At 39.4% G+C, this 14,321-nt stretch overlaps 1 protein-coding gene across 1 annotated transcript in view; it reads right to left on the bottom strand.

Annotated features, from left to right (window-relative positions):
* Positions 1-7,060: 7,060 nt before the first annotated feature.
* mosmoa (modulator of smoothened a) overlaps positions 7,061-14,321 on the bottom strand; it is a 22,653-nt gene continuing 15,392 nt past the window's right edge. The window contains exons 2-3 of the mRNA XM_014010125.1: positions 13,746-13,958; positions 7,061-10,651 (exon numbers count right to left, since the gene is read on the bottom strand). Coding sequence (XP_013865579.1) covers positions 10,467-10,651; positions 13,746-13,958 — 398 coding nt within the window. The 3' untranslated portion in view covers positions 7,061-10,466. The remainder of the gene's footprint in view (positions 10,652-13,745; positions 13,959-14,321) is intronic.

The following is a 14,321-nucleotide window of genomic DNA, read 5'->3' on the forward strand; positions in this document are numbered from 1 at the left end:
CAGTCACACACTCTGATATTTTGTTGAATCCCTTTTAGCTTTGATTACGGCACAAATTCGCTGTGAAGGGACACGGAGAGCAATTCTGTGTGCGACGGGGAACAATAATATGTGTATATATTAACTCTAAATGTGTAAATCATTTTTTTAAGTTAAATATAAATGTTGTGGGTAAATGTCAAAGTTTCCATTTAAAGTATGTCAGAATGGAATACAGCCTTTGCCGTTGGTGCTCGCTTTTCTTCATCCTGAGACAATAGCAACCTCTAATGCTGCTAAAGCTGCTAATGCTGCTAATGATGCTAATGCTGCTAATGATGCTAATGCTGCTAATGATGCTAATGACGCTAATGCTGCTAATGCTTCCCTGTGAGACATCAAACTTGTAGCTACAGCCGATGTCCTGATCACCCTGCGACAAATGCAACCACTAATGCTGCTAATGGTGCAGGATTTAATGTTTACATATGTTTTTTACATTAAAATTTAACATTTAGTAGCTAATATGTATGAACAGTGCACTAAATAACAATAAAAATTTAGAATGTTTAASTTGGATTTTATACTCAGAAAGTGAGCTAAATAATGAAAATATGTTAGTGACATTCTGTATTTCACACTTGGTGCTCTATCAAAAGGTCACACATCAAGTAAAATGTGGGTAAATTATGGTTTTTTTTGTCATAACTAATGTCAGATCAAAATAAATATATATTTTGACTGTGTTACTTTTCTCAGAAGTTAGTTTTTTTCTAACCAGCATTTAACTCAAGCTGTTATGTAATGTTCAAAAAGCCCACTTTTTTATTCTTGGCACACAAGTGGCACTTTATTCTCGTCTGTCTCCTGGTAGCATTGGTAAATCTAGACCGAAAAAAAAAAAAAGAAAAACACACAACAACTCTCCTCCTCACAGCAGGACGCATAAATTATCATATGCATGTTTTTGAGCAAACAAACACACACACACACACACTTGCACGCACACGCGCTGTGTGTGTGTTGTGCGAGCGCTTTGCCATCCTCACACAGGCACAGACTGTTCTCACATGCACCCACACTTTCCCAAATGACTAATCTAAAATAACACAAGAGGCATGTCAAAATAGACATTAATACCCTAATGAAAACAAACAGGGAGGCCCGGCAGAGCTAAACACTGGTCAGCAGGCCGGGGCTGTGGGCCATGAGAGAACAGCTCCTATTAAAACACACCCAACACACACAACAAGCCAGCTTTTTAAGGGACTGAGCTGCTCTCATGGAAACAGAGCACAAGGACCCGCGGAGGTGTGTCAGCGGTATTACTGGACTTTTCTTTTACTCTATAAATCMGTTCATTCTGCTGATTGAACAGTTTCTGTCTGTGCTGTTACAGCTCAGCAAACAGGATGTGATGTCAGAAAGTAGGACCCTGCAGTCAGCGAGCTGCTCTCATGGTTTCTGTGAGAACTGTGACAGATGTTATAGTTTCAACACGAGCTCCCTGCTGTTATTGTCAACAAACTCGCAGAGTCTGAGCTGAAAGTCCTGTTTTCTGCCGGCGGCTGTCATCAGCGTTAAACTTAATTTTTTTTTTTTTACATTAAAAAGCAGGCATTCCTGCAGCAATTAAATCCTCTATTCACCAGTTTGTTGCTGACTGTGTGTTTCTGCCAACGATGAAAAGCAACTATTATTTAGAGCAGCAATGTGGGTCATAAAACTGAAACAATGAGCTGACAGAAAGGAGTTGGACGGTGGAGTAAYATGATTATTTATGGATGCCTTTCCACTTCCCACATTACATCACAGAATGTCTGCAGCTTTAAAATATGACAAACAAAATGATGTTCAGGAGATGAACATGAAAATGTAACAGACAAACAGGCACACGCACAGACTTGCATTACTGTGCACCTTTTGGCAACAGGAAATAAAAAACAAAGTTAATGACAATCTTAAAGTTTTAATAACTTTACTTAGTTTTATTTATGACTTAATAGATGTTTCTCACAAAAGAGATTTTTTTCTGTTTATTACTGTGATCTTTTGAAGTATTGCACCTACCTAAATCACCTCTCTGTTTCTTGTGTTTGTTTTTCTTGCCTTAGCAGCTGCAGGATTGATTTAAATGGTGATGCTGATGATCAGCAGACAGACATCCCTGCATCGTCGGCTGGGCCTCCGCTGCCCACTTAAAGATCAATCAAAGCTGAAGGCAGTTAAAATTAGCAACAGCATATCACCCCCGGAAAAAAAAAATCAATGTGTCATTTTAAATAAATGTCGAAAAATGGTATTTTAACTGCTTGAGGCTTTTTTTGTGCACAGATGTTACAAATGAAAGAAGCAGCTTAATGAAAACAAGTCTGGAATACTAATATGGAATAACATTTAAGATTTAGTTATAATTTTATTAATAATGCAGCACCATTTTACCCCTAAATCTCCTATGCAGTACTGGAAAAATCTCAAATGGGGAGAACAAACCACAGTCAAAGTGTCTGGCCTTCATTCAAATCAATATATCTGAAGGAAGCCAGACATCACACATCACCTGTCCATTATCATGCCAGAAGTGAAGCATGGTGGTGGCAGCATTATGCTATGGTGTGTTTTCTGAGAGTGAGAAGGGTGTCTCAGTCACTAAGTATGAGTTCCTTGTTTTGTGGGAGGAGTTTGTCCAAGACARGATATGTCTGGAAGGCGCTWGCTGCACAAAATCTGAATGTCTTACATGTGGTGGGATGTGTAACAATTCAGCTAGGTCAAAACAGCCCTAACAGGCCTGTAAAAAGATTGCTATATATGAATATGAATTAATATTAGTCTTAACTTGAGACAGGAAGGTGCTTGCTTTGTGAATTTTAAAGTCAATAAATTATGTTTACATGTTCACGGTAATTTTTGAGACATTATTCTGTTTTAAACTGAACATGGACCGTCAATACATTATATTTACATGTTCACAATAATTTTACCATTACCATCCTCTTTGAAACTGCCCTACAAGACAAATCAATCCAACCAATCACGGTGAGGACAAACTACACACCCACACCCACACAACAAGAAACTATCCCTAAGTACTGCAGGGACCCACTGGAGAGAGTGGTGAGCGTTAACGGAAATCTAAAATACAAAGAAATCCTCAATGAAAACTTGTTCCTCGTTGCTCAGAATTTAATGTTAATGAATGTAAACATTAATGAGATAATTTACAAATACATATACTTAAAATAAAGCACACACTATTTCATGAGTTAAAAAACCCTCAAATAAAAGTATGAACCTCTTTAAACATGTTACATTACAAATTACTAGTGTTCATCTACACTCACCGGCCARTTWATTAGGTACACCACGCTAGTAACGGGTTGGACCCACTTTTGCCTTCAGAACTGCCTCAGTTCTTCGTGGCATAGATTCAACAAGGTGCTGGAAGCATTCCTCAGAGATTTTGGTCCATATTGACATGATGGCATCACACAGTTGCCGCAGATTTGTCGGCTGCACATCCATGATGCGAATCTCCCGTTCCACCACATCCCAAAGATGCTCTATTGGATTGAGATCTGGTGACTGTGGAGGCCWTTTGAGTACAGTGAACTCATTGTCATGTTCAAGAAACCAGTCTGAGATGATTCCAGCTTTATGACATGGCGCATTATCCTGCTGAAAGTAGCCATCAGATGTTGGGTACATTGTGGTCATAAAGGGATGGACATGGTCAGCAACAAGACTCAGGTAGGCTGTGGCGTTGCAACGATGCTCAATTGGTACCAAGGGGCCCAAAGAGTGCCAAGAAAAGATTCCCCACACCATGACACCACCACCACCAGCCTGAACCYCTGATACAAGGCAGGATGGATCCATGCTTTCATGTTGTTGACGCCAAATTCTGACCCTACCATCCGAATGTCGCAGCAGAAATCGAGACTCATCAGACCAGGCAACGTTTTTCCAATCTTCTCTTATCCAATTTCGATGAGCTTGTGCAAATTGTAGCCTCAGTTTCCTGTTCTTAGCAGAAAGGAGTGGCACCCGGTGTGGTCTTCTGCTGCTGAAGCRCATCTGCCTCAAAGTTCGACGAACTGTGCGTTCAGAGATGCTCTTCTGCCTACCTCGGTTGTAACGGGTGGTTATTTGAGTCACTGTAGCCTTTCTATCAGCTCGAACCAGTCTGCCCATTCTCCTCTGACCTCTGGCATCAACAAGGCATTTCCGCCCACAGGACTGCRGCTCACTGGATGTTTTTTCTTTTTCGGACCATTCTCTGTAAACCCTAGAGATGGTTGTGCGTGAAAATCCCAGTAGATCAGCAGTTTCTGAAATACTCAGACCAGCCCTTCTGGCACCAACAACCATGCCACGTTCAAAGGCACTCAAATCACCTTTCTTCCCCATACTGATGCTCGGTTTGAACTGCAGGAGATTGTCTTGACCATGTCTACKTGCCTAAATGCACTGAGTTGCCGCCATGTGATTGGCTGATTAGAAATTAAGTGTTAACGAGCAGTTGGACAGGTGTACCTAATAAAGTGGCCGGTGAGTGTATATCATTTTTTGTGCATCTGTAAGTTTGCTGCCCTCGTATTAGAACAGACAGAATGACAGATGACACCATTATCAAAAGGTTGATTTTTTTCAGGTGGAGCACAAAGTTCAGCTGCTCATGAACAGATGGCAGCTGTCTGCACTCGCCAGAGCATCACTCTATCCTGACCGAGRAAAGTGACCAAACTGCAACCCATAAATGTTCAGAGAAGGAAAGATTTAACAAATGTATCCTTTTCAGATGGAGGTTATGAAATACAGGAGAACGAGCTGCAACATAAGCTGAAACATTTCTTACCACTTCATCCGCCCACTCAGCTTATGTCATGTTAAAGCACCTATTAGTGAGGGTTTCAGTGCTCAAGAGATTTAAAAATATTTATTTTAGTAAACCTGCTTCTGTTTGCTAAATATTGCTTATCTTATATTCCAAGCAGACAAAAGAAAATCGTATCTTTCTTGGGATTTGTTTACTTKCTGATTTTAAAAGCACCACACATTCTGTAGTTTTTCTTAGGTGAAACATGATGTATTTTTATAAACTATTGTGTGAATATTTTGTGATTAATATGATAATTTTAAGTACAGACTGATCTGGATGACTAGACAGTATGGTCTCTCAGAGCAGGAGGTACATTTCAGTTAGATACATGCCTGAAAACATTTACAAAATGATTTTCACTAGAACTCAGTTTTCTCTATTGTCGAAGGTTTCTGGTCACATGATTGGGAGAACATCCATTGATGTGACAGCATGCCTCTAGGGAGAGGCCAGAATCTGAAGGAGTTGTTGATAAGATGCTGAAACTTCCTGCCTGGGGTATCCACGACTGATTAAYTGGCTGAGCCTATTAGCCTAGCCGATGGGTAGTTTTTATGGCTTTGGTTCTTACATTCAAGTCTTAATTCTGTGTTTGATGCCTTGTCCTTTACACACATGTGAGTAACTGAACACTATATTTTACAGTTAATTGTTAGTCAAGCTGTAGCTATTTGTCTAAGAATTACACTTCCTTTATTCTGGCTSGTAATCAAATCACAAAACTGATTTTGTCTAAAATAAATTGTAGCAAGAGGGTCAACTGCAGCAATATTTTTTTCTTGTTTAATTTTAAAAGAACTAAAAAATATTAATAAATAAGAAATCAAAATCTCCCCGTTTGTTTTGTGGCGACCCGTACCCTTTTGACTGCTGATCCCGGACTAGCCCCCAGTGATACAGCTGACAAGAAAAGCAGGCAACGCAACAAATTAAAAATAAAAAAAGATGCAAGGCCTCGTTACATTTAATTTTTTCCAATAAAACAACTTTCTTGATCTAAACGTGACAAGTATAGAATTTAGAAATGAAAGCCAGTGCTATACGCATATAATTACCCAAGAGATTTAATAGTTGAATTCAAACTCACCGTAACTTTCATCATGTATTTTGACCTTTTTATACATTGATTGTAACCTAGGTAGACGAATAAATAAATAAATAAATAAATAAATAAATAAATAAATATTAGGTGAGTCATCAGATGACCTACTTATTTTCATCTTGTTTTTTTTAATATTGATTGTACAAGTTCTCTGGAAAAATCTTACAGGGCCTGCCTTAAAAACATTTGAGTCAACATTATACTTGTTTTCTTTATCTTTCTTAAAAATGGGAATGACAAAAAATGGTTCTAAGGAATTTGTAGTTATTTTCTCAGCTGGTGAAATTTTGGCTCAATCCAGAGACCTAATTGCTACATAAACTACTTCAGTCGTTTTGCTGTCAGGTGAATATCTGACAGATAAGTTCTTTTTGCTCAACAATTCYACTGAATTTAACATTTAGCTCAAATACAAGCTGCTCCTGCCTGTGACATAACTTGACTCTTAAGTTGTTTATTCATCTGTGGATCAGCTGGCAGCCTCTTCCAGTCACGTCCCGGGACTCTTCAAGGTGATCTCTGCCTTATGTTGAAACTGCTGCAGGAACAGATGGAAGTAGTAAATACCTTGGATTTCTTGATGCGTTTCATATCTCCAGAAGCACAATAAGCAGTTGGCTCTATCAACCAAGAAAAAGAGCTAAACCTCTGTGGCGGTGGAAAAACTAAACCAGATAAAGTTGACGCTGGACTTAAATAATGACTTCATATAGGTCTGCCCATGGTTGAGTCCAGAGAGGAGTGGYCAGATGTGATTCCCAGAGATGGATGCTTGTTTTTCTAAAAACCTACAAAGAAACACGACTTGGGCTTTTTAGCTTTTTGTGGTGGTGCAGGTCAAACGAAGGTGCCGTCTTATCTTCAGCTGCGCAGCAACAGGGAGGAAGCAACCAGTGAATGGAGGAGCCTTGTTGTCCTGCTGAATGGATGATAAACACGAGAGAAATTAGCCATTTAAAAATAAAATGGGTTTGGATTTTTTTGCTAATTTGTGCAAAAAAGGCAACAAATCTGCATCTAGTTTCACAAAAAAAAACAAATCCATGCTTTTTTTAAAAAAAAAAAAAATCCAATAAATAAACACAAAACAGACAGTGTCAGAGTCACACATCCATTTTTTTGTTGTTTTATTCAGTGATAAATAATTTCCTATGATCATAGGCTTTAATGTGTAGACATCCGATCAAGGCAGGAYACAAATCAGAGGGCACACACGTTGCCACCATTAGAAAATAATAGCAGGAAAAAAAAAACAATGAGGTAAGAAGTTCTCCTTTTTTATACAACRGTGGTGTTTCTATGTCTGTTACCTATACTGTTGAATGCACAGTGCTTCCTAATACAGAAATCCTGCCTTTTTGTGTCATCTGTACAATTTTAAACAAAAAACAGGCCATGGCACAATACTAAACCAACCGAGGCAGAATGTAAAGTTCAGCTGTATACATCGTTAGACTAAGAGTTAAGAAAAGCCGAGCAGGAAACAGAAATAGAAAACAAGAATCTAAGACTTGGCGAACGGAGCAACTGTGAATGTTTCGACACACACACACCAAAACACATCCTTTGCATGAGAGATCTGAGAGTCAGTAGCTTATATGATCCCATATTTGGTTGAGCATAAACAGGATGTATATAAATATGTAAAACAGGAGCAGTGATACGTTGACTAGACGAGAAAAAAGTATCAGTCTACTGCTTGTTAATTACAGTAAATGATCATTAGCATCGTGAAATGATTTGTAAGAACTGATTAATTAAAGGTTGGCTCTGTTTAACCTGCTGAGAGGCTTTTAATATTCATGTTTTGTTTTGTTTTGTTTTTTCAAATTTCATAGATGGAAGACATTTGTCTGCCTTAAATTTTGATCTGGATAAAGCAGAAGTTTGTAAACTGTCCAGCTTATTCATATGGAAACAGTGGGAAAGTAAAGTGTTAAAAAAAGTGGGAGCTAATAGTGATGTATTGTTCTGTGAGAGTCAGTGAAAGTGAAAACATGCATTGCTTCAGTGTCAGAGATGATCAAGTCAGCCGTGGTCCGGATTGAGAAAATGTCACCGAGATTTAACAGGAAACAGGAAGTCTGGTGATCCCCCCGCCCCCACCCCTCCTCCTCAGAGATCTAATGTTTTAAAGGTGTCACGAAAAGAAGCAAAATCCAAGTCAAACTGCCATTTTCTGCACTGCTCATACTGATGGTGACGGTGCAAATTTGATCAAATGTTACCTGGTTTAGATTAAAAATATTCAAATCCTGGCTTACAGCTCATGTCGTTTCACACAAGTGAGTGAAGCAGATATAAAACGACTCAAGTCCAGAACATTATTTCCAAAAGAGACTTAAACTACAACTAAAAATACTTCAAGTATGAGAAGTGCACACAAGGCAGAGGATGATTGTATATAAGGTACTCAGTAAAAGTTGTGTTTTTGCCTCAAACTTGAGTTTGTTCTTTGTGCACTCATTTACTCTCTCCTTTTTTGTACTGGAGTTGTGCACACTAGTTTTTTCTTTTTTTAAAGCAGACAATTGCTCATTGTACCTTTTTTTGTTACTTGTTTTTTTGTTACTTCTCACATTTGGATGCTGAAAGTTGGGTAAAATCTGAAAAACAACTCTTATTTTAGCTACTGCRGACTAGAGCTCTCAAATAAAACCCTCTTCAGAAAATGTCTAGGGACGTTTCAGGCCTGCCTGTGTGAAAATGGCTTTGATTATTTCAAGGTGAGACACTTTCTTTTTACAACCTTCAGTCACCAAAAAAAGTATGAATCATGACAAGAAAAGTCAGTTTGTCTGGACCTTTTGAAGCTCTACTAGCAGATAAATCTAAATTCATGACAAATGCACTAATTAATACTATGACAGAAGCACCTATTGGAAGCTTTAGATCTGTAATCAACAATGAACGTGTTTAATATCTGCAGCTTCTATATGTCAATTCACAAATTGTGTTGAGAGTGTGTGTGTGTGTCACATTCACAGACCTCTCGAGCAGCATCCCGAGGTACAGTGCCATGCARGGACCTGACCTGCAGTCCCAGTGCCTTCACTGTATAAAACAAKAACAAAAAAACTGTTCCTGACTCACTTTTTCCMCGATCAAACTTTAAAAAGGGAGAATACCACGACTTATCAGTGTTCACGTGTTATTTTCACACCATACTGTATGTAATTTTACTGTCTGTAGAGAAAATTAAATACTGTCAAAACTTATGATGTTGAATTTTAGAAAATACTTTCAAATGGCCACATGGCTTAAGAGACGAGTTTATGTCCAGGTGAATATTCTCTGAGTTCACAGTCAAAGGAGGCGAGCATCAGCATTATTAGCTTTAGTAATGTGCTAGTATGTTGTGTCATCAAAGCATGTTTCCATACAACGATGACCTTTGTGCATCCATCACACCTGATACACTCAAGTGAAGCAGTGAGCAGCTATATGCTGAAGCACTCGGGGAGCACGGAGGGAACCGAACCTGTGACCTTCTGGTCCCAAGTCAGCTGCCTTACCACTGCACCACAGCTGGCCTGAATAAAGCTGAGCTGCCTTCACAAATACTTTGTTGCTGTCTGTATAATTAAATGTTATGTATGGTAATAGACTGAGTGGCATTCTCCTTTATGGTGTCTGACCTCCACGTTTTGTGAGCGAGGTCACCGCCGCYCTTCTACCTGCTCCTACGTTCAAACCGGAGAAGATAAAGAGGAAGCACACCTGCCTCTACCTCTCAWCCACAGCTGTGCGCCAAAAAAATAAAACCCAGCCAGATGTGCAGCTGCTCTCCTCATCTGCACACCTGGGGCCGTGAGATACGGCAGACGAAAATACAACCTGCTCTCGAGCCAAGCCCCCGTTCAAGGGGTTCTGCTTGGTGAAGCTCAACGACGCTAACGCTGCTTCAGTGGAGAGGCGCTGCGCACGGAAGGAGAGGAGGGAAAACAAGAAGAAATTGTACAAAAATTGAAAACTGAAAATAGCAAAGWGAAGCCATAAATAGCAGGAGGAGCAGTCGTGACGAAGCAAATGAGCGCGGAGGGCGACTGGAAATGAAGTGGAGGAGCGGCTGCAGCGATCCTCGAGAAATGTGTGCCAGCATTGTGGCAGCGGTTGCCATGACAGCGGCACATTAAGCACCGCCCCCTTCCAGCWGAACAACAACAGAGGAGACGGTCGCAACTGAAATCAGCAGCGGCGGGCTGCTGCGAAGGCCTCGGCTGCCCTCCGTCACATTCTACTGTGCCCATGTCCCATTTTATCGCTTTATTCGTTTTTTTTAAATTTGTTTTATTTTCGTCTTTTAGTAGTTAGGTTCTCCATGGTGCCTGCGGTCCCTTTGACGCATAAAGCATGGGGTTGTGGGGATGGGGTCTTCCCTGTTTTCAGGCTTTGCGACAAAGTTTGTTGTCTTTGATTTTCAGTAGAGTTTTTGTTTTTGTAAATCCCATCAAACTTTTCAGAGCCTCCTGTTTGAGTCCAGAGGCCGGCGTGGTGCAGTCCTCAGCCTGGGAGGCAGACTTTCCCTGCAAACAGCAGTCCCACTATGGTGAAGAAGATGGAGAGGACGAAGAGCACGTATGACGAGCCGACCACCGTGTTGTTGGGCAGCTTGTACGGCTGACCTCCCACCTCGTTGATATAGAAGCCTATTGGGAAGATGAGTGCTGCCATGCAGAACAGGATCACTGGAAGGAAGCAGGAAGAGAACCGATTAAAAGCTTCATAAAAAAAAAAACAGCATTTTGACAAAACAAATTCTAAAACCTATGGTTCCCGGGGATTTTTTTCTTCCTTTTCTTTTTCCTTTTTATTTTGCAGTTGTTATACTGACAATATAAATAAATTCATTTTCAAGATTAGGCCTGTCACGATAACAAATTTTACTGGACGATAAATTGTCTCAGAAATTATTGCGATAAATGATAATATTGTTGGAGACCGGTTTAAACTAATATAACAACATAATCCCCCTGTTTACATTAAAATGTACATAGTGTAAAAAGAAAAAAACAATTGTCGGCAAACAGCTGTATTAAAGCATCAGAAATCTGAAGACGCTCCTGTAGCTAAATGCCTGTTCACAGGCTTTCATGCTACAGGGTAGGAGACCAAGCAGCAGGCAYATACCTGACACCAGAGTTTACTTCTCTCTACGCTAAGCAGTAAAAAAAAGAGACACGAAGAAAACAAAAAAGCATGCAAATGAAAATTATCGTCTTCATTTTAATTCTTTAGATTTATTCTTTTTTGTGTGTACAGTGTCCTGAGACAACAGTTGTGACTTGGCCTTATATAAATAAACTGAACTGAATTGAATTAATTTATCTTCCTCTTTTTAATTTATCATATGATTAACTGARTTATTGTTTATTGTGACAGGCCTATTCAAGATTTCAAAAATGAATTAGCTTTAACTTAAGAGGTAATGTTTATAATGTGAGGATTTAAATCAGCTTTAAAAAAGGTGTCACTGACCCTTTTACTGATTAAATATCAAAAGAAAATTCAAGTTTAACAAAACTTTTAAATGTCAGACAGAAGTTTTGAACATACATTAACAAAATGACATTTAAGAATACCTTAAAARGCTTGTTCAAAAGGTAAACAAATGTTTCATTTCTAATGGAAGCTGCCTCAGTATTTACWAAAAAKCTTTATTTAAAAAAATTAAAATCACTGTGCAGRAGGGTTGGGTGATATTGGCAAAGRAATTCATCAGGATTAATTGTGGTATTTAGCCGATATCGATTAATATGATGATTAATCCCCTGGAGTCCCTGGATGCCTTAATATCCTGGTCACATGACCAATTTAAAGATTAGATTAAAAATGGAAATATTTGCTCTCCATAAAAATCTGTTCCAAATTGTGTCCAAAGTACAGACTTCAGGCTATACATAATTTTTTTAACTGTGTTGATAGATCAAGTAAACCCAGAGATAATACAAATAAAATACAGAACTTTTTTTTAAATGTTRGTCATATTTGAATTGGAGAAGAGCATCGAGCGGACTGACCGGGGAAATCAGTCAGTCTGCCTGGCAGCATTAATCCTATTACTCGTCAAGTGCCAAAAAAATAATCGATTAATGTTATTCTGACGATTAATTACACATGATAAGATTTTGCCCAACCCTACAGTGCTGTAAATAAACACCAAGCCAGTGTTAGTAAATTTAATGATGTTTCAACGATGATCTTAAAGTTTGGTCCGCTACAGATTTCAAAACCTGAACTGAAGATCAAGCTTTTCAGGAGAACTTGGTGTTAAACGCCACATTGTTCACATTTTCAGCAAAAGAAAAAATGCTCTGTGTCTGTGTGTGTGTGTCTGTGTGCATCACGTCACACAATAAGGCTGAATAACATCTGAGCAGAGCGCATGTATTGTGTTTCCATGGCAAAATATACGCATCCGCCTTCTGCAGTTGGCTGAAAACGTTTGGTGTTAATTTCCTGCCGATTCAATTTAACGCTGCCATTTCTGCAGCTGACAAACACAAACACAGGCTGGACAACTGATTGAAATCAATTTTATAAAGAAAATCAATTTGACTGAAATGAGAAAAAAAATATTAAAAAATTATAAAACATGTAGTCCAGTGCACGAGTGCCTTAAATGATTATAACAAGTTTGTGACAAAATAGATTTAACTTCTTGATGAATTTGTGTGCACCGCTATGATGCTGTAACAGCCTGAGGTGATTAATTAGATGTTTTTTTTTTCTCCATTTGGTGGGCATAACCGAAACACAAATCATCATCAGCAGATCTGTCAAAATACCCTGCACACAAAACAGAACTGATGTGATGATCAATTTCAAAAAGTCTCAATGCAAACGAAAAATAGACCTGGTTGAACACGTTGAATATGGCGAGTAGACAATTTCAACAAGAGGACAAAGGACAACAACTGTTCACACTTATCACAGGAACCTTCTTTCTTCCCTTTGGGTGTGATTGCAAAACAATGACTCAACTTTATCTGCTGCAACTTCATGGAAAGCAAGTTTGTGGAGTTGTTTGGGATTCTGAACATGGGGTGATTCACCAGCTGATTAGGAAGTGTTACAAAAACTACAAAACTGTGAGACCAGAAAAAAAAAAAAAAAAAAAAACGGGAACAAAGCAAAAAAAAAACTGTGTGTACAAATCCACAGCCCATTTTTTCATTTTTGTATCAGCACCCTGAAAAATGCTTGCAGCTTTCTATCAATAATAAAAGCCATTGTGGCTCCAACATACCACCACTCAGTATGATCGCGCTCAGGGCCGTCGCTTTCCCCAACTAGCTGACCCAATCAAACTCCACCAGCCCACACAGCCTGGGTGTAGTGCATAAGATGGATGTGGCTTACTGTCGAGTGCTACAAGTGCATTTATACAAACGTCTCGTAAAAAAAAAGAATACTGTATTTRTCAAGACAAAGAGGGCGATAAAACACTAGAGAAAGAATGTGGCAGCATAAACCACCCACTTGAGTACAAAAAAGGCTGCATTTGTCCACAGACCAGCTTAAGGGGGCAAGAGGAGCATAATGCACATATTCACACACAAACATGAAAATAAACTAAAATCTGAGCTAAGAGTCATTTATTCTCACACTAAACCTACTTAAGCTTTTCTCCTTTCCTTCTCACCCTAACGTAAGGAGGCTATATGCATGAACTAACACTAACACCGAGGCAAGAAAGAACTTTTCAGAGAAATGTGCTTAAGTTAAGTCCAACGAGGACAGCTCCTCCTTTCAACGCGAATGTCATCGTCGTTTACTTACTGCCAGTGAAGGCGATCCAGCGGGCATATTTGGTGGCCTCTCGGCGCCAATGTGACGCCACGAGAAGTCCGCAGGTGACCGTGAGGGAAATGATGCCCATGATGATGAAGAAAAGCGTGGTGACCCACTCAGGGGGCAGCCGTGGTGGGATACAGGTTCGATCTCGTCCATGGATGGTCTGACATTGTCGAACGAGACCAACTGTAAGGGCGCCTGCAAACACAAGATGAACGCATTTTAATCAGCCTTTACTTGAGCATTTTGAGACTATAAGGAGACATTTCATGCTTTTAAATTCTTCGTTTTCACATTATCATTCAGTTGGAGTCCATATAAAGTAGAACTACAATGTTTTGGTCTGAATTTGTCCTTACTGTAACTCCACAAGCCCCTATTTCACCCATTCTCTGATGTGTCTCAGATCAACTTGTTTTGACACTGTATCTTTAAATCAAATGAGGCACTTCCATAGACCTGAATATAGATCACTAGACCGAGCCCCACCCATACCGTCCACTGTCTGTGACAGCATGGAGGAGCAGAAATGGCGTCCAAAAAGGGCAACAGCTCACAGCC

The sequence above is a fragment of the Austrofundulus limnaeus genome, unplaced genomic scaffold (assembly GCF_001266775.1).
Source record: "Austrofundulus limnaeus strain Quisiro unplaced genomic scaffold, Austrofundulus_limnaeus-1.0 Scaffold65, whole genome shotgun sequence".
NCBI lineage: Eukaryota > Metazoa > Chordata > Actinopteri > Cyprinodontiformes > Rivulidae > Austrofundulus > Austrofundulus limnaeus.